Raw genomic sequence first — 24694 nt, 5'->3', positions numbered from 1 at the left:
TTCCTCTCCTTCCCTGTCCCTCCTACCTCCCCCTCAATCCCCTTCCTCTGCTCTACTGATCTCTGTATTTTTATGGGATTCCTCCCATTTTTCCTCCCTTATTTTGGTCTAGCTTCCACATATGAGAGAAAACATTCAACCCTTGACTTTTTGAATCTGGTTTACTTCACTTAGCATGATGTGCTCTAGTTTTGTTTATTTACTAGCAAATGCCATAATTTTATTCTTCTTTATGGCCAAGTAGAAGTCCATTTGCATATATACCTCTTTTCTTTATTCATTCATCTGTTGATGGGCACCTAAGCTTGTGCCATTATTTTATTCACTTATTTGTGAATTGTGCTGCTGTAAACATTGGTATGTCTGTATCACTACCGTTTGCTGATTTCAATTCTTTTGGATAAATACTGAAGAGTGGGATAGCTGGTGGTTCCATTCCTAGTTTTTTGAGGAATCTCAACACTGCTTTCCAAAGTGGTTATACTAATTTGCAATCCCACCAATAATGTATGAGTGTATCTTTTTCCCCCCATCCTTGCTAGCATTTAGTATTCTTGATGATTGCCATTCTAACCAGAATGAGATGAAATTTCAATGTAGTTTTGATTTGCATTTCCATAATTGCTGGGGATATTTGAACATTTTTTCAAATATTTGTTGATCATTTTTATTTCTTCTTTTGAGAAGGGTCTATTTAGTTTATTTTGCCCATTAATTGGTGGTGGGTGGTTTTTTTTTTTTGGTATTTTTGAGTTCTTTATATATTTTGGATATTAATCTCTAGCAGAATTTCTAAGTTCCTCATAGCAGGAATTCTATGAATGGCCAATAGTCTTGCTTCCTATATTTCTCAAAACGGTAGGTTACTGGTAGGTACATTTCTAACTCATTATTATATGTTTTATAATCACTTGTATACACAGTCAGAAACAGGATATTAAAAATGCAATTAATGTGAAAAGTCATGCCATCTGAATTGTAGTGGGCCATGAGATTTTTACAGAACTTTCTGCAACTTAATGCTTAAAACATCTTGGAAAGGTATAGAATTTGTGGTTTAGCTCCATCTCTTACAAAAGGGTTAAGAGAAGGAAAATCTTAAAGACCAGCTTGATTTCTTATTTGTTATGATTTGGATCCTGAATGTCTCGCAACAAGTTTATGTGCTAAAACATTGTCCACAATGCAGCAAGGTCCAGAGATGGTACTTTTAGGCAATGTTTGGATCTTGAGGACTCTCTGTCCTCTTGAGTGGGTTAATCTATTTGATGGATTAATAATTTGAATTGACTACTGGGTGGTAACTATAGGTAACTGGAAGAAGTAGGTCACTGGGGGCATGCCCATGGGGATTTTATCTTGTCCTTGGTTCCTCTTTCTCTTTCTGCTTTCCAGCTGCCATGAGCTGACAGCTTTCCTTTATCACATTTTTCTGCCATGATGTTTCTGCCTTGGAGCTAGCTGCCCATGGACTGAACTCCGAAACCATGAGATGAAATAAACCTTTCCTCTTCTAAGTTGTTCTTGTCAGGTATTTTGGTCACAGTGATGCAAAGTTAACACATTAATTTAACAACAAAAGATAATTCATATATAAATATATATATATAATTATTTGATATATATTTGATATATATGATATGTAACAACAAAAGATAATTCATATATATATATCATTATTTGATATATTTTATATATATATATATATATATATATATATATATATATATATATATATCTCCCAATATGTCGCTTTCACTTCAAAAGTCTAAAAAGTTGGTTTGTTTTTCTCTTTAAAGCTGATGATGGTGACTTAAGTAAGATTAGAATCCCTGTTATAAAGGATCTGAATCTTATCTTTCAGATTTCAGTGAGAAAAGAAATGAATTTGGCATTAGCTATTTTTCTTCTTTAAAGGCCTATAAGATTTTTATAATCTATAAAAGTTTGATGGCTCCATGCTCAGCAGAAAGCAAGTAATTACTTAACCAAGGTAGGTGGGAATTCAGGTTAATGGTAAACAGAAAGATATTGAAAAATTTCATCTCTAAAGGGTAAAATCACAAGAGAAGTATACATAAATAATACATGCAAAGTACAAGATCATAACACAGGAAGTTATTTTCAAAATGATGCCATTATTACTATTATTCAATTTTGTCTGTATACATACACTGTATGGAATTCACACTGGGGAACCATTCGCCTCCCATCTCTATCTCTGCTTTCTAGAACTTTATTATTCCCAAAGGATAGTGGACTTTTGTCTTTCCAGGTTTAAACTCTGTATATAAAGAAAAAGAAAATCAAGCAGTCTCCTGGAAACGTATATAGTTCTGTTGGAGTATACGTAAACCTATCCCTCCCCCACCCCCACTCACTGTTTTCAGAAAGGATCAAGAGTATTAAAAATTTGTCCTTCAAAGTTCCTGGGGAGACAAATTCCTGAAATCCATAACCTTCCATTCCTTGTAAATTGCCAGATGATAGTGCTCTATGGTAGTCCTTTGTGTAATGAAGCTTCAGGTTTAAATAAACACACACACACACACACACACACACAATTTTTATATGCACATTGACTTTTAAAATGAAATAAATAAACTGAGAAAGTAAATTAATGAAAAACTAGATCCTGGGGATGAAAGCAAAGCAATAGTTTTACTATAAGAGTTATTAATGATTCTTTTACTTCTAATCCCAGCATTTTTGTTTTGGTTAGAAGATATTTAGAACATTCTGGTTCCCACTGAGGAATAGCTGTTACTTCCTTTTTTAAAATTAAATTATTTATTTATTCTAATTTGTTATATATGACAGCAGAATGCAATTCATTTCATATTACACATATAAAACACAAATTTTCAAGTCACTGGTGGAACACAACGTATTTTCACACCATTCCTGTTTTCATACATGTACTTAGGGTAATGATGTCCATCTCATTCCACCATCATTCCTACCCCCTTGCCCCCTCCACTCCCCTCCCTCCCCTTTGCCCTATCTAATGTTCCTCCATTCCTCCCCTGCTCCCCCAAGCCCCATCACTATTGTAAGTCAGCATCTTCATATGAAAGAAAACATTCAGCCTTTGATTTCTTGGAATTGGCTTACTTCACTTAGCATTATATTCTCCAACTCCAAACATTTCCTGCACATGCCATGTTTTTATTCTCTTTTAATGCTGAGTAATATTCATTGTGGATATATACCAAAGTTTCCCTTTCCATTCATCTACTGAAGGGCATCTAGGTTGGTTCCACAGTTTAGCTATTGTGAATTGTGCTGCTAAGTATATGTTATATTATGTTTCAGAAAATAAAATATCATAAGTGAGGGGTTGTGTTTGTGTCATTGTTTTTATTTTGTATTATCTTACTTTGTGTGTAGCACTGATTTTCAAAGTGTGATCCCTAGATGAGTGGAATTTGCATCACTTGGGAATGAGTGAGAAACTCAAATTCTCAGACTTTGCAGTCTGTGTTTTAGGTAACTGACAATTTGCTAAAATTTGATAGCCATCGGTGTGGAGAACCTGGAAAGCTCCTCCTCCATGTGACTCAATCCATTTTTGTGCATTAGAGTATAAGCCACGTAATATGAGGAATGAAGAAGTGATCACTTGTGCCCCCAGCTACTGTTGCCTTGGAGATATTTAGTGGAGTAACATGGGAAAGTGCCATGCTGCAGAGCAAATGTCAAACTCCAAGAAGGAAGAGACTTTCTGCCAGAAGGCTTCTAGAATACCTCCTTTCACAGTCCCAGCAGCCAAAGTGAGAAGATTAAAACACCAGATGAACAGAAGGTGCTAATGCTGGGCCCTCAGGCGAAGCTACAGCCTGGAGGCACCTGGAGCTAGTGAAGAAGTCAAATCCCAGGGCTCAGAAGCTTTTTTTTTTTTTTTTTTTTTGAGGCAAAAGTTTCAAAGGCTGACTTTAGTCATCCTGACAGGAAGCAAGAAACTAACATCCGTGTGTGGGCCTGACTGTAGGGAAGCCCACGAAAGTCTTGGCAAAGAGATGGTTGTCTTAACCATGTGGGGGAAGGGTGGGCCATATGCTTGTTGGTGAGGAGGACCTGGAGGCTAACACATCGAACTGTCTTCATGATTCTTTCAACAAATACTGAAACGTATTATTTCTGGTTTTAAGTACTAGAGATCCAGCGGTGGACTTAAAAGTGATTCTTGGCCTTGTGTCTCTCGTGTTGTAGTTATATTCTGGAGATACTTCAATGGACACTTTCTGGTTTCTAGACTCAAGCTTCTGGACCCCAAAAGTGCAAATCCAGGGGAAGAATCCCTTATATAGAAGAGGCTCATTTCTCCTGAGAGTACTCCCCATTCTCACCCATTATCCTACCTATCTAAGGAATTTTGCAATTGCTTTCAATATCACCAGCTTCCTGTCCCCTCACTGAATCAGTGTCAGATCCCAGGATTTATTCTTGGTAAGGTCTGTATAATTCCCTCCCCTTTCCCCTCTATGCCCACACATTTCATCTACTTGATATCCCCTAGGGGTTCCATAACAAAATACCACAGACTGGGTGGCTTAGACAATAGAAACTTATGTTCTCACACATCTGTAGCCTGGAAATGTACCATCAAAGTGCCAGCAGGGTGGGCAAGGCCTTCCTCCTGGGATTGCTGATGGTGCTGTCTCTGTGAGTTCACGAGGCCCTTCTTCTGGGTGTGTGCATGCAGCTCTGGGGTCTCTTCCTTTTCTTATAAGGACACCAGTCCTGTTGGACAAGGGCCTCACCTTTATGATCTCATTTAACCTTAATTATCTCCTTCAAGGTAAATTAATTCAAATATAGTCACCTTGAAGATTAGGGTTCCAGCATATGGATTTTAAAAAGATAAAATTCAGTTCATAACGATCCCTATTATCCTATTTCTGAATTATTTTTTGTTGGTTTTTATTTTTATTTTTTGGTACTGAAGATTGAACCTAGGGGTGATTTACTACTGAGCTACATGCCTAGCTCTTTTAATTTTTATTTTGAGACAGATTCTCACTAAGTTGATGAGACTGGCCTTGAATTTGCAATCCTTTTGCCTTAGTGTCCCAAGAAGCTAGGATTACAGGTGCCATTTCTGAATTATTATAGCTCCTTCTTGGTCCTCATTACTGACTCCCTTCACTGCCCTTGAGTATGCAACCAGATTCATCTCAGTGAAATAGAACTTTTAAATTACAGTCTTATTAAAAACTAGAGTGATTTCCAGTGACTAGAGTTTAGTCAAACTCCATAGTCTGACATTTGCTTCCCTGGTAACACCATACCTTGTCAGCCAAAACAATGCTGTTCTTAGACCCCACAAAGCATTTTGAATCATCTCCTTCATTGTTCTTCAAGCAGTCAATCGGTGTTCCTACCTATAGGCTTTCCTGTGCATTGTCTTCCCTGGAATGTCCTTTTTTTTTCTGCATTTTTAAACACTGTCATTCTTCCAGGAGCCACACACTATCTCCTCAGTGACATTACTTCCACCCACAGTGATCTTTCTTTCTGGGCCTGGATTTTTAGTTGAAAGCAAATGTTAACACACTTCTTTTGTGTGTATGTCTATGTTCCTGGCCAGACTGTCTGAGGGTGAGTATTGAGTATTTTACTTCTTTGTATCCTTCCCTGTGTGGGCACAGTGATGGTACTCAGTTTTCTCATTGAATGAATGGATGGATGGGTAGATGAAAAAAGGAATGAATGAAGACTCCCTTTGAAAAAGTTTTCTGAGAATCTTAACCTATGTGTCATCTTCTCTAAGAAAACTTCCATAACTTTACCCTAGTCTCTGTCACATCAGCATTTTAAAATCCCTTTATGACCATCAGAGAATTCTGTTGTTTGTCCTTTCATCCTCCCAGAATTGAAACAGAGACTATTTCTGACTTGTTCCCTAGTGTTTATTTAGTATCTGATGCATGGTAGGCATTCAATTAATATTTGCTGAATGAATGAACTTAACATCACATAGTATGATGAGATCTTTTAGAATGGATGGTGTATGCCTAGCAAGATGTGCGCGGCTCAGTTAGTAGAGCGCTTATTTAGCATGTGTGAGGCACTGAAAAAAATTTTTAATCCTCCTCAGCACTGAAAAAAAAATTACCCATGAGGCATTTAGGAAATCTCACACTAATTTAGAAACAAATATGCCTTGTGCTTGTCTTATACATTATATATATTTTTAAAAAGTTGGTGTGAATTTGTAATTTGTACCCTGACTAAGCATACCTAAAAAAGTCAAAACACTATATAAGAGTATTAAAGGAGCATGGAGTTTACTATTTGAAAAAAAGCCAACATTTAATAATTTGGCAAACAGAACTTTCTTTTTCTAGACAATGGTTTGTATTCTAAATTGGATTTTCACACAGGGTGTTTCCAGAAGGGTGGTAGAAACTAAAGTGACTTGTACATATAGAAGCTTCAGGTCTTCCATCTTTAAGTTTTATTATCCTTACTTCAGGAGTTGCTGTCCACTTGTCTGATCTGCTCACTGATTCTGGTCCCACTAAGGTTGTTCACAATGTTTCCTCTGACTAAAAAGTTATCCTGGTTCAGGAGGATGACAAGCATCTTTCTCCAGCAAGCCTCCTCCAAGTATCATAACTCCCATAAAGGAATTGACAGGGCTGCTCATTTTTGCTCTTGCACTTTGATACCTATGTATTATGTTCTGTTATTTTCTTCTAAATTCATATCCTTGATTGCCCTATAAGCTCCTTTCTAGTTGGACTGTACCTTGTGTTTCATTTCTATGTCTTTTCATGACTCATTTTGTGAAATGTGCTTATAAAACTCTTGGAAATGAATGTTCCATACCTCATAGCCTGATTGTTTGGGTCCAAGGGAATTCTGGGTGAGGAGCAAGGGTCTTCTGAAGTCCCTCTTGGGGCTAATCCAGTCCCTTCCTGTGGTGTTCTTATAAATGGGAAGAACAGATAGATCAATTTTGTCCTATGCAGGAACCAGCATTCAGTGCAATCCATGTTCAATGATGTTGACCTAAGGGAATCAGATGTTGGCTGAATCTCTACTTCCATCTTCTCTATTTGCATTTTCTACATCTGCCAAGAGAAAATTCTCCTATGGGCCAAATCCTCTCCTTAATTTCATTTGGTCTTTGGCAGAAGAACCAAGAAGTATTGAAACTATAATTAAAAATACAACTCACTTTTACTCTCTTTAAAAAGTTGCATCTATAAACTCTCTTGGTATGGCTATTTTACCATAAAAATGGCTGTGTGTCTTTCTTAGACTTTTATTTTCTTTTTGCCTCTGTCTCAGTGTATCTGATTCTGTATTTTCTTTGTAAATGTGTATGCATTACTTTCTCTGACTTCCTCCATCTCTGATTCTCTACCTTCTTCAATTTTTCCATCTTTTACTTGTTTAGGGGAAAAAGCATCTCTGGAAGTCCATAAAAGAAAACATAATTAGCTAAGAATATTTTGAGGAGAGATTCATGTAACCTTACACTCATTCAATTTTAAATAGAAGATGGGGATAGGTTGCATTGAGTAGGGAACATCTGAACAGAGATTTAAAGGAAGTGAGGACGTTAGCCAGGCAAGTATGGATGTAACTGCCTAACTGGCAGAGGGGACAGCTCCTGGGGAACGTTGAATTTCCTGGAGAGACAGCAGGGAGGCATGTGTATTTGGAGCAGAGAGTGAGGGCAAGAAGGAAGAGAGATCAGTGAGAGTTTGGCAGGTGCCCGATTGTGTAGAGGCTCCTAGGCATTTGTAAGGATTTCAACCTTTACTCTTCTCCCCAAAGGAGACTGTGGAAAGGCCATGCTGGATTCATTTTCTTCAAAAGGACACCTGCTACATCCATTCCTGAATACCTGAATCCAAGTCTTTAGGATAGGACTAGGGAACTGTTGTATTTCTGACAATTTCCTCAGGATGATTCTGATGTACTATTTGGTTTGGGATTGCTCTCTCAAAAACAAAAAAACACCTCAGAGTTCTAACTTAAAATACTTCATAAAAAGACAAAAACTTTTATGGCGTCTTGAATATTGGTGATTTAGAAACTTTGGGGATTTTCTAGAAAATCTCGAGGTTAAGTGACTTGTCCAAGGTTATACAGCTCTAAAATGAAAAACCAGGTTTCATATTCACCCTTCTTACTCAGAGTTCAATGCACTTTTCGCTGTACTGGTCTGCTTAATAAACGGTATCATTTCACTTATTAGGTGGTTAGATTCCCAATAAATTCCACCATTAGGAACATGGTCTGAACTCAGAAGCTTGGTAAGGTTGATTGGTTGCTTAAATGTTTGGTTATTCAAAGATGAGTCAGATAGCTGCTATAGCTTTAACCTCTGTGGTTAAAAAATCAGTGAAAATGTATTAATCACATTTTCTGTTTCTTTAGAGAAATTTTGGAAGATTCTTACCATTTTAGAATTGGAATGGACCTTACTTGTTCAGTATCTTGCAATGACTCTGGGTCATAATTTTGAAGTAAGCTCTTACTTAATATCATTATAAAACATAAAAGCCATTCAGCTGACTTTGGATATATCTGAGGTTTAGATTTTTAAATACATTTCTAATTTGGTTTTCTTTCTTCTGATTTGTTTCTTGGACATGTTGCTAAATTTTTCCCCACTTAATTAAATTTTTTTTTATATAATGTTGGGTTTCTTGGCCTTGTTCTGTAACTTGGGTCTAAATTATATCTGCAGTGTCTGAGATTGTAGACTTTGCTGTCGTCCTGGGATGCACTGAAGTAGTTACATGGGAATCAGTTCAGAAATCATTTATATAGGCAAGAACTCAGGACTCAGAACTAAGCTGGGGAAATGATTTTAGTGAAATCATTTCTCCTCCACTTCCACGTTTGTGCAAGTTTCATCGATCAGATCTGTTCCAGCAATGGGGGCAGGTTGCATATTCCCACTGAGAACACTTGGTGGAGATTATAGGGATATATTATTTTTTCCTTTCACTAAGCCAGAATTGGCAGTGGAAGCTGCTTGAGCTATTGCTGCTTTGGAAATGGGAGGAAAAATGTATATCTAGTGCATTTCTTCTTTCATCTTCTTTTCCTTCGAAGAACTGACTTTCAGCAAAAGATACTGGTCCCAATATAAAGTGTTCAATTAACCCACTATTTTAGTCAGCTTATTTTGTTGCTGCAACCAGAACTGTTCTAAGAAGAACAGTTTTGGAGGAGGAAGAATTTATTGGGTGCTCATGGTTTCAGAGGTCTCAGTCCATCAATGGTCAATGTCATTCCTCAGGGCCTGAGGTAAGGCAGAATATCATGGCACAGTGTGTGGTGGAGAAAAGCAGCTGGGAATATGGCACCAGGAAGCAAAGAGAGAGAGATTCCCTTCACCACTGACAAAATATATGCCCCAAAGCTATGCCCCTAACAACCCATCTCTTCTAGCTAAACCCTACCTGCTTATGTTATCACCCAGTTAATCCCTATCAGTGAATTAATGCACTGATTAGGTTAAGGCTCTTAAATCCAATCATTTTACCTCTACACTTTCTTTCATTGTCTCACAAATGAGCTATCAAAATCATAACACCCACTAAAGCAACTCAGTCCTATTCACTAACTAACTATGTTGGCGTTATCTGTTTCCCCAAGGCTTATTATTATTATATATATTTTTTGACTGCTGGTGATCAAACTTGTGTATGCTATATATTACCACTGAGCTACATTCCCAGCCCCATTTATTTATTTATTTAGGGTACTGGGGATTTAACCTAGGTGTGCTTGATCACTGAATTATATCCCTCAGCCCTTTTTATTTTTATTTTTTTAAAAATTCTGAGACAATTCTAAGTTGTTTAGGGCCTTGCTAAATTGCTGAGACTGGCCGTGAACTTTCGATCCTCCTGTCTCAGTCTTCCTAGTCACTGGGACTACAAACATGCACTACTATGCCTGGCTCCCCCATTTATTTTTAATGTGGAAAGTTCATCCTAAATTTGTTACTAAATGACTTGTACCTTCGTGATTTAGCTCCTAATAGTCTCTACCAAAAGATTGGTTATAAGTTCTATTTTTAAAATTATAGTCTTGCCTTCAAAAGCCTCAGGAAGTGGCTGGTGCTCTTCTCTTCTCTGGGTAGTTTCTTGAGTAATTCCTCAAGAAAACTGAAAATGTAGACATGTGGCATGAGAATTATGGCTCTAAGTTTCAGTATGTTAAAGCTGCCACCATCAGCTCCATGAAGGTTAATGACTGCAATGGGTGCATAGGAGAGAATCACAGATGAGCTTTAGGAATGATTAACTCCTGACTTTTAACATTACACCAGGGATTAGAATGGAGACCAGTGTTTTTATAATCTAGCTCTGATGTTGTTTGCTCAGGTCCTAAATGGTCCCTTGGAAGTAGAACAGATGGTAGCTATCAGGTTTAGTTTTAAATGAATGATTGTCCCATATCTGTCTGGACCATTTAATGTGGTGTTCTTATAGGCATGGCCCCTCGGCAGCCAGCAAGGAAACCATGGGGGAAGCTGAGATGCCGGGAAAGGACTGACTTACCCTTCCAGCTACTGGGAGTGCTGCCAGCAGAAAACCCTTGGCTCAGGTGCTGATTTGTAAGGGGAGTGCCTCAGTTGAAGAGAGCCAGCTTGCCCAAGGTCACTGAAGTGGTCTGCTCTTAATAACCCATCCACAATCCACATGGGTGTGGGCCTATATAGGTCTATTCTCTCTGTCTAGGACACTCCTAAGTATCATCCCATTTTCAGAAGCCTTCCTGCAGGGAAGCCGGAGGCTAGGTCAGTTTTCTCTCTGCTTAAACTTTCCCCTCCCTCCTCTTGCTTTCTGTCCTTTCACAAAAGTTGATTACAAGAGCACTTTCTAATAAATATTCTGCCTGTTAAATACCATTTCTGAATCTGCTTCTTGGGGAAGCCAATCTGTGCAGAAATAATATGAGCAATTTGCTTGTACATTAGAAAATGTAGCGTAGACTTTTTCCAAATGAAGGTTTTCCTGTCATTAAAAGAAAAAGAAAACAAAAAAGCTGAATAGAGAAGTAAAAGTAAAAGAATAAAGTTAGACTAACTTTTCCCCTTCCCTATCTGATTTTGAGATTGGGAGTGATATCTTGCTTTTCTATGAAGGTTAGAAGCCATCATTCTAAGTCTTCAATGGGTCATTTCAAGAGTTGATGGTATGGGGAAAGGACGAGAAAAATGAAGACACTATTTCTAATTGAATACTTACTACTTTGGGCTTTGCATCAAGACTTTGTGGTTTTGCTTTTGGCCTTATAAGCAATTCTAGATAAAGTCCTTGAGTAGACCATCTCAGTATCTCCCTTGTGTCACTGTGGCTGTGGCAGGAACTACTGAAGAAGCCCATGAGTAAGTGGGCAGTGGTTCCTGACAGCTGTAACCCAGAATTCACATCTGGGAGAGAAGGAACAGCAGCCTTGTTTCTAAAGGCATTCTTATTCTCTTGCAATGAAGCTTGGTCGAGTGAAGGAAGGCATTTTTGACTGTTTAGCCCAGGGTGTGACAAAGAGCAGTTCAAAACTGGAGGCTCCATGGGGTAGAAGTCAGGGTGAAAATTTAGTGACATCCAGGGAAGAGGTCAAAACTCAGGGAGAGAAAACCAAGAAGCATGCAGACAGCTTTTTTCTGCTCTTCCCTTGAATCTTCTGTGGAAATTTGGATTTCCACAGCTGTGTTTAAGGATTCATTCCTCTGCAGGGCCTTCCCATTCCTTGGCATGAACTTCCAAATGATGAGTAGACAGGGAATGGGCTTCTGAAGCCTGGGCCACCATCCAACTTTAGCCTTCAGAGTATGTGGGAAGGTGGGGTGCCGGTGGGGGTTGAGCAAAAAAGGATTGTATTCTGGAAGTGTGAGGTCTCCCCTTCATCACCTTCACCTGAGTGTGTTGATAGGCAAGTAAATCAGTTGGGTGGGCCTGGGTTGTGGGGTCCCTATTATTTCAGGAGGGACAACCTATTTTGCTCCGGGAGGTGCTAAAAAAAAGTGAGGACTTATTGAGGTCCTACTCAGGCTACCCAGCCCTTCAGGGCTTGGCCAGGGGTGTGTGCCTGCAGGGGACTAGGGACTGAGGCACTAGGGGGCGGCGTCGGGATGGGTGCAGAAGGGACAGGCCTCTGGACAGAGGAGCAGGAGGGGAGGGCGCTAAGGCGTGGTGCCAGTTGCTGCGCCCTGGGGCCCGGGGCCAAGACGAGAGGCGGGGGCACGCTCTGCCCAGTCCCAGAGCCCGGGGCGAGGCGGGAGGGGCTAAGGGGAGCACAGGAGTCCGGGCGGTGGCGCCCGCGGAGCGGGGGCACCTGAGGAGGGCGGTGGGAGGGAGCGAGAAAGGAGGGAGACACACGCAGACTGAAAGTGTGAGGGGCTGTGCTGACGGGCGGGCGGCGGGCGGGCGGGCGCCCTGGCCCGGGGCCGCAGGCGCAAGAGCCCGGCGAGGTCGAGCTGGGCGGCGGCGCGGGCCGAGCCGAGGGAGGAGGGGAAGGCGGAGGCGCGGGGAGCGTGTTTGGGGCGCCGCGGCGGGGAGGGTGGCGGCCGCCGGTGCGTGCGGGGCGCTGTGTGTGCACGCTCTCCCGCTCGGTGAGGAAGATGGCCCAGAAGGGAAAGTTGGGGTGACGCGCGCTGCTCCCGGAGGCTCGGCGGGGGTCATCGCGGCGAGCCCGACGGAGCGGCGGCCACACAAGCCGGGGGGCGCGCAGTCCAGGCGCCCCCGCCGCCGCGCCCGCCCCCTCACTGCAGGTGGCAGCGGGTGCGCTGGGTCCGGGCGGCCCTGGGCTCGGGCGGGAGCGCGGGGAGACCCGGCCGAGGGATGGGCTGCGCCCCTAGTATCCATGTCTCGCAGAGCGGCGTGATCTACTGCCGGGACTCGGAGGAGTCCAACTCGCCCCGCCAGACCACCAGTGTGTCGCAGGGCCCCGCGGCCCCCCTGCACGGCCTCTTCGTCCAGACCGACGCCGCCGACGCCATTCCCCCGAGCCGGGCGTCGGGACCCCTGGGCGCTATCCGCGTCCGCAGGGCCCGGGCTGAGCTGGGCAGCGGTAGCAGCGCGGGCTCCGCAGCCCCAGCCGCGACCACCTGCAGGGGCCGGAGGCGTCACTGCTGCAGCAGCGCCGAGGCGGAGACCCAGACCAGCTACACCAGCGTCAAGGTAAATGCTGGGCGCTGACACCGACTGGTGGGGGTCCGCCCGCCCCGTCCGAGCAGGGTTCCCACGGGCAGGGGGCTCCGGTGGAGTTGAGGGGCCGTGACGCGGCTGGTTTGGGGAGACTGTCACTGAGGAGTTTACTTTTCATTTGAGGGGGTGATAAGAACCCGAGAAATGGGGACTGAAAAAGACCCCCAGAGGGGTTGACGAAGAGACCTAAACTGATCTTGGGGCCAGATGGAGAAAGGAGCGCAGTGGGAAGCAGTCGGGGTGGCCTGTTTCTCACTGGGGGAGGAAGGCTGTGGCTCGGGAGTATGCAGCAGCGGGGTTGGGTATATATCATTGACAGCATTCAGGGCAAGTCCAGCTGAATGAGATCCGCCGAGCTGGATTTGCATGCCTTGTAGGTAACTGATGCAGACCCAGTACCAGGATATGGTAGTGCCTCCTATTCAGATTGTTACCTGGGAAAGCCAGTCAGGCCGGCTGGAATCTCAACACAGGGATCCAGCGCAGGGATTTGTGAATGAATGAGAGTGTTTGTGTTTTCAGTGAGAGGTAGGAAGAGATAGAGGAGCAATGTGGAACCTGTTTGTAGATTTTGCATTTCCCTGGGTTGGCTGTATTGTGGTCATAAATGAGAGAATCCAGCCATGAGTTTGGATTGTCAGCAAAGCTACAGTGAGGGGACATGGTTTCTAGTACAGTGCGGCTCTCTGAAGATGAAGATTTTGCATAGACATTTGATCTTTGGGAAGAGGAATTGTGAGGAAGTTGAAAAAACACTTTAATGATTAGTAAGTAGATATTTCTTAATGTCATTTGAAAATTATTATTCTAATAGTGCAGTCCTATATGTTTTCAAACTACTAATATATCTAAGAATATTTTCATTGTGTCAATTTGGACATTGGGCCTTTTCCCTTATAACAAACAATGACAATGGCACAATTTGCAGAGAAAATGTGCAGAGGAAAAAAAACACGTCTCTATGACAGTTTTTTTTTTTTTTTTGTATCAGGAATTGAACATAGTGGTGCTTAACCCCTAAGCTGCATCCACAGCTCCCCCGCCCACCCTTTTTATGTTTTATTTTTAGATAGGGTCTCTTTAAGTTACCTAAGGCCTGGCTAAGTTGCTGAGGCTGGCTTTGAACTTGTGCTCCTCTTGCCTCAGCCTCCTGAGTCACTGGAATTACAGGTGTGCGCCACTGCATGCAGCCATCTCTATAACTCAGTGTTAGATAGACATAGCTTTACATGGCCAGCAGATTATTGGGAACCATTCCATGATTCTTTGGCCAATACACAATTGAATATTTGCTAGTAAAAACCTTGTTCAACAGTTGACCTGGTGTGAGGAGGCTCTGGACTTCATTGGATGAAGTCAGCACACAGTAGAGGAGTGAAGAGAAGGGGTAGTGTGTGCTAACTTCAGTGTGGAAGACCAAAAGCTTCTTTTAATGAACTTAATCTTTTAAAAACAGCATCTGATTTTGCAATATAAAACTTAACTGATGTTTATTTGTAGGTGCAGTGTTTCTCTGGTAGTAATCATAATCATCATTAGAATAAAAATACCACCTATTGAGCACTTAGTATAAGCAAGGAACAGTCTTCTTATTATTGTGTGTTAATAGTGCCTCATTGGCAGAGAATAATCAAAGAGTAGAGGCCTGGATTCATGATGGTATTATTTATTGATTGCACGTTTGTTACAAAGGCATATGCTGAACTCTGTATAACTTTGCTCTTTTTGGTCCCTGCTCCGTTTCCTGACACATAAAGTGAGCTTTAGGAGCCATTTCAAGGGATTAAAATGTTATTTTTGGTGATAGCATTAAATTGGGATGTTATCAGGAAGGACTATCCTTTTACCTTTTTGCTGAAAAGGACATTTGAAGACCTGAGGCAGTAGTTCAGAATGATGACTGCTCATGAACTATGTGGTCCTTTTTTTTCTGGTTGCTCAAGAGAAATTGTGCATTTTTGCCTTCCAGAGTAGCAAGGACCTCACTTTAGTACCTGGCAATTCTAGCCACTCTGTGTTTGTTTAGTGAGGGAAAGAATAATGAATGAACCCATTCTATGTGTTTTAATGCTTCCCTCAAGAGGCTACTTACAGATCAAATGGAGTAAAAACTAGAGGGAAAATTAGTCCTGATTATTAGCAACTAGAAGAAACTTATATAAATCTCATTCCTACTTGGCTTAAGTGTTCAAAGGCTTGACCTGGGAAGGAATTTAACTCATTTTGTTTTACCAACAAGATTGTCAAATAAGAACTTAATTCATTCCAACCTATTACTAAGAATGTTGGAGATGAAACTGCTGCCTCAGTGATTCCACACGAATTTGCATCGTGTAGATCTCAGGAATTATATATTTGAAATTAAATTTGAAACCAGAGTTATTTATACAGATCATACACCATTTTATCACATAATTGCCCTAAAATATTTAATAGTATTCTTTTTAAGCTGTGACTCAGTGTTGCATTGTCTTTTCTAGTCTTAAAGTTCACATGTTCTGTACCCTTTTGTAGATGAGATAATTTTATAAAAACTTTACTTTCATTTCATTTTAGAATAAGAATTTTTTTTTTTGCCTTAAGAATTTGAGATAGTTTTAAAAAAAGAGTTTGAGATACTTGCTGGTTGCTAGCTATGTGTATCTCCACCCCTTTCTAAAAACATTCAGGTAGAAAAATAAGGTCTTTGCTATTTGGTTCTATTTATAGTGGTGGTGGGTTTCAATACTTTTTTTCCTCTTTGTGCATCAATTATAAACAATACCCTCATTTTCTACTTGGGCTCTGGTATTCCCCAGAGTGCAAATATGTGTGCTTGATCTCTTTTTATTTTTCTAGCAATAATTCATTTCATTATGCTTTTAGAATGATAAAGCATTATGATGTCAAACATGATGTCAACAGGAACCTTCTTGAATACCTAATTGGCAAAAAAAGATTATAAACATTAATAATTCATATGCAGTACAATGATATCACATGGGTTTCCATTTCTGGTAAGAAGTTAGATTTGTTTCCCAATTGCTGTAAAACTGCAACTTCCTAGCAATTTATCTCCCTCTTGCTTGCCTTTTTAAAAATAGTACTCCAACAGGAGAATCCTGCAGGATGCTCACTCCTGATATTGTGCCAGTTTTGTAATTCATGTTTGGAAATCCTTAGAGGAGATGGTTGAACCTCTCTCTGGGAGGAGCCAGGGATTCTTACAAATCTTTTCTCATACCAGCTGTTGCTATTTGGGAATATCCAGGACTAAGCAGCCAGTTGTAGTATAGTTTTCATTGTTGATATCATCAACTTGTAGAAACCACTGTAGAGGTTAACTGTTTTGTGGATGAGGCTTGAGAGATTGTTAGTTTCTAAGTGATTTTGCTGATAGCCAGCATCTCCAACATCCCAGTCTCCTCCATGCATTGTATTCATTTATGTATTGAGCCAATATTTAGTGCTAGGAATTCAGGAAATATACATGGAATTTGGTAAGCAAAGCCTAAGAGGAGGGTAAGACTCTTGCAAAAGGATGTGCCTAAACCAGTTTTTAGTGACTTCGACAATATATTCCATGGCATCCAAGAATCAGGATACTCTCATGTTGACTCTGTTTAAAAGGAAAATAAATAAATATTTTTTCTGAGCTTATAGTCATATAATATCATTGAGATACTATTTGAGGGAATGGTGAAGATATTTTAAAAAGTCATTTTTTGTTTGTTTTCTAAGTAAATATTCACAAACTTCAGTGTACACCAGAATCACATGGAGGGCTTATTAAAATACAAACTGCTCACCTCACACCCAGAACTTCTGATTTAGTAGGTCTTTGGTGGGGCCTGAGAATTTGAATTTCTAGTGAGTTTTCAGGAGATGCTAATATTGCTGATCTGGGGGCCACACTTTGACAACCACTCCTATTAAGTGAACTAAATTGTTTTGTTGACCAGATGAATTAGGTGGGACTGCCTGTAGCAGAGAGTATAGTGCCACACTGCCTGTATTTGGGGCACTAATCATAGCCCTTCATCTCAGTTTACTTTTGTATGGGGAACCTACCATCTCTATTTATGATGTCAAATTCTGAAACTTCAAGTTTGTCTGAAAAGTCTCTAAGTGAGGAGAGCACTGGACCATGTAGCCCATTTGGTTTTATGAGGTTCAGTTCTCCATAGAATCCTCTTGGGTTTGCACTTCTTTCCCCTTGGAGTTCCTCATTTGCCTCTGCCCTGGAGGGGCCATGTCTACATGATGGGAAACAGCACGGCAAGGGAGGAGCCTAAGAAGGGGCAGGATGTCTCATGCTCCAGGCCCATTTTCTGTCCTCAACTCTTGGAGTTCTTGCTAGTTCTTTCACCCTCATTTTTCACTTTAAAATGGAGCAAAAAGTTGGGTTAGCTCCAGTGACTCCTGTGAATTGCTTTAGTAAAGCGCCAATTTACCTTGGCCATTGCACATTTTTTCATAGTTTCACCCCTGCTCCTGTCAACACACTGATTTAGAGCCAGTAATCACATTTTCCTAATTTTTCACTGCTTTCATTAATAGTTACATTAGTTTTTAAGGACAATCAGGTAATACTTTCTTTTGACTCCATTAAAAAAGACCTCAAGCCAGAAAGTAACTATATAGTGCAAGCTTCCAGCTTTTTAGAGTTTAGATGGTTTGTATTGAAATCCCACTCTGGTGACCATCAGGTAGGGCTTGGGTCACCAAAGTGGGCAGGGAAAGGGTGGGTAGGTTCTGTGGCACCAGACTGGTGATAGTTTTAAGGCTAGAAATCCAAATAGGAAGGAGGGAGTGAACCTACAGCATCAAATAGGAAGATAAAGTGCAGAGTTTGGAAAACCTTTGGGTTGGGGAGGAGCACTTGAGAATTTTAGGGCCAGGTGGGCAAGGAAAATCTAGAGCTGATGGGTTCCCCAAAGATGAAGGCTGCTGAACCAGGTGGAGACTTCAGATTGGGAAATAGAACCTCTTTGCTTTCCATTCTTTTGGGTGCTTTCTGTTGAGGATGAAGAGCTCAGATTGGAGGCAGCAGTGACTAATCAGAGGGCTATAGATAAACCCTGCACCTGGATGAGGTGAGATTACCCAATTACACCTTCCTTGTTCCCTGATCAGACAGTGTCTGGGAAGGAAACAGATTATAAGTGCAAATAAATTCATCTGAAAACAACCTCATGGAGGATTATTTCAGATGTGCTGGCAGGATGAAGGAAGGCCAACAAGTGATGCTGCAGCACCCGAAGACTAGAAAAAGAGGGAGCTGTTCCCATGCTAGAATGTCAAGGGGTAGTAGTTATGAGAACCAAAGGAACCAAATCTATAGGACAGGGAAGGTCCCAGAAGCTGTAATCTTAAGGGGGACAAGTAGTGTTTGGAGGGAGCGAGGTGGACGGGGAGGGAGCCAAGGGAGTAAATACCTCCATGTCACTGTCCCCCCTGTTCTTCTCCCCATCCCCTGGCTCATTTTTCCTTTTTATATTGCCTTCCTTTTCATGGATCTTCAGCCTGTACCTTTTTTTGGCTAAACACATCTGAAAATCAGCCTGTTGATTTTGATTGAAAAGGGTCCTATTGATCAAGGTTTCCAGAGTACAAGGCAGGGTGGAGAGTGGGTCTGGAGGGGCAAATCCTGAGTATAACCCATTGGCTGTCTGTGAAAATTGTTAAGAATTTTTCAACATCTTTAGAGATACCTAGGTACAGATGAACTCAAATTAAGATGGGCAGCGTTGATGGTTGTCTAAAATAATGGCATATAAAAATTTCATTGTTTACATTCCCTGTTTAATGATTTAAGATATTAAAATATGTCCAGTGATCTTTGTTGGAGATCTCTAAGTTCCTGTAGACATAGTCTCCTCCTGAGTTCATGACTCTCTGACTCTGATGAGATGTGTTTATATCACTTCCTCTGTGCCTTGCCTGCTGCCCTTCTTTCCCAACTCAACTCGAAATCCAGTGGTTGGTGTGGAGAAAGAACACAGTATTCCTCATGAGAGCATGGAGAGCCAGTTTCATCAGTTTAGTCCATTTTTTTCTCAATTTGTACTTCCCCACTGTCTACAACCTTCTCCCCACAAAAACTAAATAAAAACTACAAAAAAAGAATTTTGCAATTTGTTTATGAACTGATATTTTCAATAAAGGATATATCTTAATACATATTTTAAAAATAGTAAAATGTGTCCTGGAGTTTTTTACTTATTTCTTTACCAGAGGCTTGGGATTGAACCTAGGGTGTCCTGTGTGGTGGTCAAGCACTCTACCTCTGAGCTGTACCCCACTGTTGCTGGGGTTTGTTTTTAGGTGGGGTTACCTTTATCTTATAATGGAAAATCTTTGTAGTTAATTATGTTTTAATAGAGAACATTGCTTTTTAACAAGTTGTACTGTAGATTAATTTATTTATATTTATTTAAAAAATTTTTTACACTTTTTTTGTTTATTTTTATGTGGTGCTGAGGATAGAACCCAGGGCCTAGCAGGTGCTAGACCAGCACTCTATGGCTGAGCCACAACCCCTCTCCTATAGTTTAATTTAGAATCCGCTACTGATGGCTCCTCTCCCATTTCCTCTCATCTCTCATTGGCAGATAAAACCAGCTTTTATTTAGCATTTCCTTGCTTTATTCTATACCATTGATTGACTTCTTTTTAAAAAATTTTTTTTTAGAGAGAGAGAGAGAATTTTTTAATATTTATTTTTTAGTTTTTTTCGGTGGACACAACATCTTTATTTTGTTTGTATGTGGTGCTGAGGATCGAACCCAGCGCCCCGCCCATGCCAGGTGAGCGCGCTACCGCTTGAGCAACATCCCCAGCCCCTGATTGACTTCTTTTACCTTCCCATTTCTGCCTCCTTAGGGACCATCCACAGAAAAATATTTTGTGACATGGAGTTATCTTACTCTGCTGACAGTTTGCTTTAAGGAGTTTGTGATTGCTGTAATAAAACCCAGAAACCTATTTTACTTTTGGATAATCCATCAATGAAAGAAAATAATATTTTGCCGTTGTCTTTTGTTTCCCAGGTGATTAAAGTTTTCATGCATGGTTCATAGATTTTACAAGGTAAATAGGGTGGATATAATAACATTAGTTATTATTTAAGTCCTTGCTATTTGCTGAGCACTTTATATACATCATTTCACTTTATTTCATGTAATGTACAGAGCTACAAATTATTATTTCCACTTTAAAAGTGAGGAAAATGAGGCTGCAAGAGGTGGAATAAATTGCTCAAGGTAAGAGATGAAATTTGAATGCAAGCTTATTTGAAGCCAATCCCAAGGTTCTTAACTGTTGAGCTTTATGGCCTCTCACTACATGATCCACTCCTTAGGTAAGGTGCCACCTGGGACCTGTGGACAGCCAGGCTCAAGGCTGACCTATGACTGGTGCTAAATGCAGAGTTATTTGGAGCAAAGAGGTGATAGCAGGTCAGGGCATCAAAGCAGGGTCTGTGGGAACAGAGTTTTCCTCATACACATCCACTGTCACCTCTTCTGTGAGCTTAAACTGGAGTATTGTTTTGAGGTTAGTGAAGAATGTCTGATACACTCAAAATTCAAGAAGTTTTGTTACAACATGCCATTATTTTCACTGGACTCAATGCTTGACATTTTATAAGTGCTGGACTGTACAAAGAGTAGCTGTTAATAGTCATGTGTTGCCATTATTACCATTTCAGCATATAAGTGAGATTTGGGTTATTTAAATATTTTTGAAATATTGGAAAATGTATCCCACACTTTCAAGTAGATTGATTTGGCTAACGTAAACAAACTGGGCTTATCTAGAGATGTGTTATCTGGAAGGTTTGGAAAACCACAACCACGGACCAGGATTTGATCTGCTTCAGCTGGATTTCCAAAGGAGAAGGCCCAGGGGAATTCTGCCAGTTGAATGCCCATGCTGAGGTTTGGGTTCCAAGGCTGATGGGCCTGCACAAGCAGAATTTCAAGGTCAGGGTCTTTGGTGTTATCTTGAGATGGTTCCACATGGAATCTTTGTCCTAAACCTGTGACCTGGAGTCTAGGTTTGTGATTGCTTAGAACCATTTTGCATGAGTGCTGCTGGTTTTTGTATTGCTGCATTTCAGGTGGTGTCAGATATAGTAGGTTGCTGGGAAAGTAATACACTGTAAATCTAAGACCTGTTTTCTCAAATAGGAAGGTATAATGATTAGCTCCAGGGACCCATTTGCCTGTGTGAGTCACGAAACTGAGAGAAGACCCTGAATTCTGGAAATTTTTATAGAAAGACACATGAGAGACTTTTAAGCAACCTATCATGCAGGGGAACATTTAAAAAAAAAAGGCTGCATTTTTTTTTTGACGTCAGAACCACAAATAACATTAAAGCTCTGGAACTGGAAAATGACAGAATTCACGATGGATAGGGCTTTTGTCTGCTCCAGGGTTCCTGCTGAGGGACCCTCAAGCAATAGCTGTGGCTAAATGGAGAGCAAAGTACATTTATGAAGGTCTGCAATGGTCCAGCTGTCCATGACTCACCCACGGTGGTCTCTGGGCCACGTGGGACTTTTTTTTTTTTTAGCTTAAAAAACTGATAGACTTGCCTGAGAAACTGGGTGACTGTGAGAAGACCAAAAACCACCAAAAGTCTTGAGCTGAACTTTAATTAGAACTAGGAGTCTTTCCCCATAATCAAGAAAGTATAATATTTAGAAAACAAATGATGTTTAGAAAAAAATAAAGGCAGAATGAGCAAAGTATAAACTTTGTTAGTGGCTGTGCAAATCAATCCAAAAGGGTTTGAAATGATACTAAACATGCAAATAAGCAGAAAAAAACAAAACAACAACAAAAAACTCCGTGTCACTTTAGGAGAATACCAGGGAATCAACTAATTTTTTTTTGAAAACTAGAAATAACAGGAAAGATACATGCATTTAATCTGCCTTTCCTATAGAAATTGTGTCCCAGGGAAATCAACTAGTTGGTGAGAAGTTTCTCTTTCTAGAAATCTATTCCAGCCAATAAATTAGCAAATAGCAGAACAAGAATATTACCATTTTACAACTCATGATAACTAATGGACATAAGTCAGCATCACTAACAAGGGTTAGTATAAGGGAAAAGACAACCACTGTGTTTCCTGATGTGCAAATACAATGTCATCTTAAATGTATCTTACCTAATAATAATTGCTGGCAAAGATGTGTAGGAAAAATAACACATACATTATTGGTTGGACTGCAAATTAATGCAACCGCTATAGAAATTAATATGGGGATTCTTGAAAAGACTAGGAAGGGACCCACCATGGGACCCCAATATACCTACCAGTCTTTGACATTTAACCCAAAAGAACTAAAGTCAGAACACTTTAGTGATACATGCATACCCGTGTTTATAGCAGTGCAATTCACAATAGCCAAGTTAGGGAACCAGCCTAGATTTCTGTTAACAGATGAATGGATTTTTAAAAATGTGGTATATAGAGTATTTTTACTCAGCCAAAAATAAAAGAATGAAATTATGTCATTTGGTGGCAAATGAATGGAACTGGAGACTATCAGGCTAAGTTAAATAAGCCAGATTCAGAAAGTCAAGAGTCATATGTTTTCTTTCATATGTGGAAGTTAGTTAAAAGGAATAAAAAAGGCATCTGACAAAAATAGAAGGGAGAGTAGAGGAAGAGGAGTGTGGGGAGGGGGAAGGAAGGAAAGGCAGGGAATGGAGAGTGAAATAGACCAAATTGTGTTGTGTGCATGTATGAGTATATCACAATGAATTCCACTTTTATATGTAATTATAATGCACTAATAAAAAATGTATTTACCTCACCCTCACCCTCTGAAACTGAGTTATCATCCGATTCAACTTCTAACTACTAGCTTCTGGCACACAGTAGGGAAGTGTGTTAGATAGGCCATAGGAACACATCACATGATACAAAGATTGGGGGAAATCTACACAACACAGAACCCACATTTGTCAACAAATAATAAAAGGATTGGTACAACAAATAAATTGCAAGTGGAAAAAAGAGAAAGAAAGGGAAACTCATAAATTAAAAGACAATTAAGAGACATACCAGGGCTGGGGATGTGGCTCAAGCGGTAGTGCGCTCGCCTGGCATGCGTGCAGCCCGGGTTCGATCCTCAGCACCATGTACAAAGATGTTGTGTCCGCCAATAACTGAAAAATAAATGTTAAAGTTCTCTCTCTCTCTCCCTCTCTCTCTGCCTCTCTCTCTCTCTTTAAAAAAAAAAAAAAGAGACATACCAGCCAATTGTGATGAATGGATCTTAATTGGATACCAATGAACATAAAAGAATAGTTAACAAAACAATTAGGAAAATTCGATTGATATCTAGTTATCACATTTTCTCCTATATAACGTTTGGTGATTTTTTTAAAAAAGCATGCTTTTAATTAAAAAAAAAAACACATAATGGAATATTTGTAGGTGGAACAGAAAGTAAATGCTTTAATGAAATCAGACACACCCCTATTTACCTGGAGGTAAGTAGCAGGATGGAAAGAGGACAGTAGGGCAGGTGTAACTCTGAATCCCTCACTGTGTAATCTTGATCATGATCAAGCCACATGAGCACCTGGGCCTCAGCTTTGTCCCTAGAGTTATGGGGTTAATAACACCACCTGAGCCCCTCACTTCCTCAAAATGGCAATGATTACTTCCCATAACTACTCCCTGATAATTACTCCGTGAAGGGACTGCCCAAGTTCTCCCTCACCTGCTTCATCACCTTCTAATTAAACCCACTTCTCCCAAGGGACATTTGCACGAAAGAAACCATTTCTAATTCAATTTTATGTTTCTCTCATGGCAGTATTGTTTCAACAGTGTAAATATATCCCAGCAACACAATGGGTTAAATACTTTTTTTGATTAACCTAGAAACCTAAATGCCACATAGAAAATTGTTTCTATATGAAAATCCTTTGCTAATATCAACTGGGTGCCTTTAAACATTTTGTATGTCATATATTCTGCATGTAAAAGTGAGACCTGCCTTTTACACTAATCCAAAGCATTTTCTGATTGATTTTTAGGGTTCAAAGTTCTCACTGTTGACGCATGAAAGTTCTTCTGGCCTTTGGCCCCACCTTTTTCCTTTATGAAAATCTGAACCAACAAGGGGAAGAGAAGAATATATCTGACATTCCTCCCTACCACTCCCCTTATGGAGGTCAGGCTAAGTGGACCACACACCCCTCCCCTCACCAGTTCCTCCCAAAAAAAAGAATGATGGCTATGGTCTGAGGTGACCAATCTCAAGGCTTCACAATCCTAGTTGAGTCCCAGGTCACTAAAGAGAAAGGCTTAGTGTCATTTCAAATGCTTGAACACAATATGTATAAATCCGTAAGCATTTGAAATGACACTAAGCCTTTCTCTGTAGTGATCTGGGGCTCATAAGGATTATAATATTTGCCCATTTTAGATTGGAGGGAGCTGATTCATGTTGGTGAGACACTTGTTTTGAAGAAATAGTTCCAGCTAAGTTGATTAAG

The 24694-nt window shown here is 40.5% G+C and overlaps 1 protein-coding gene across 10 annotated transcripts in view; it reads left to right on the top strand.

The window, feature by feature from the left end:
• The window catches only part of Pde8b (phosphodiesterase 8B), a 232668-nt gene that overhangs the window by 16661 nt on the left and 191313 nt on the right, over positions 1 to 24694 (top strand). For 3 of the 10 annotated variants that reach the window (XM_071612474.1, XM_071612473.1, XM_071612472.1), the window contains exon 2: positions 12855 to 13160. The exons of 6 other annotated variants lie outside the window; for them this stretch is intronic. In XM_071612474.1, coding sequence (XP_071468575.1) covers positions 12855 to 13160 — 306 coding nt within the window. Of the gene's footprint in view, positions 1 to 12521; positions 13161 to 24694 lie in introns of those variants that run through there. One more of the 10 variants, XM_071612475.1, reaches the window with a different exon arrangement.

This window comes from Marmota flaviventris, chromosome 5 (genome assembly GCF_047511675.1).
Source record: "Marmota flaviventris isolate mMarFla1 chromosome 5, mMarFla1.hap1, whole genome shotgun sequence".
NCBI lineage: Eukaryota > Metazoa > Chordata > Mammalia > Rodentia > Sciuridae > Marmota > Marmota flaviventris.
The sequence above is the reverse complement of the archived record's forward strand: the minus strand, read 5'-3'. Positions and strand labels throughout refer to the sequence as shown.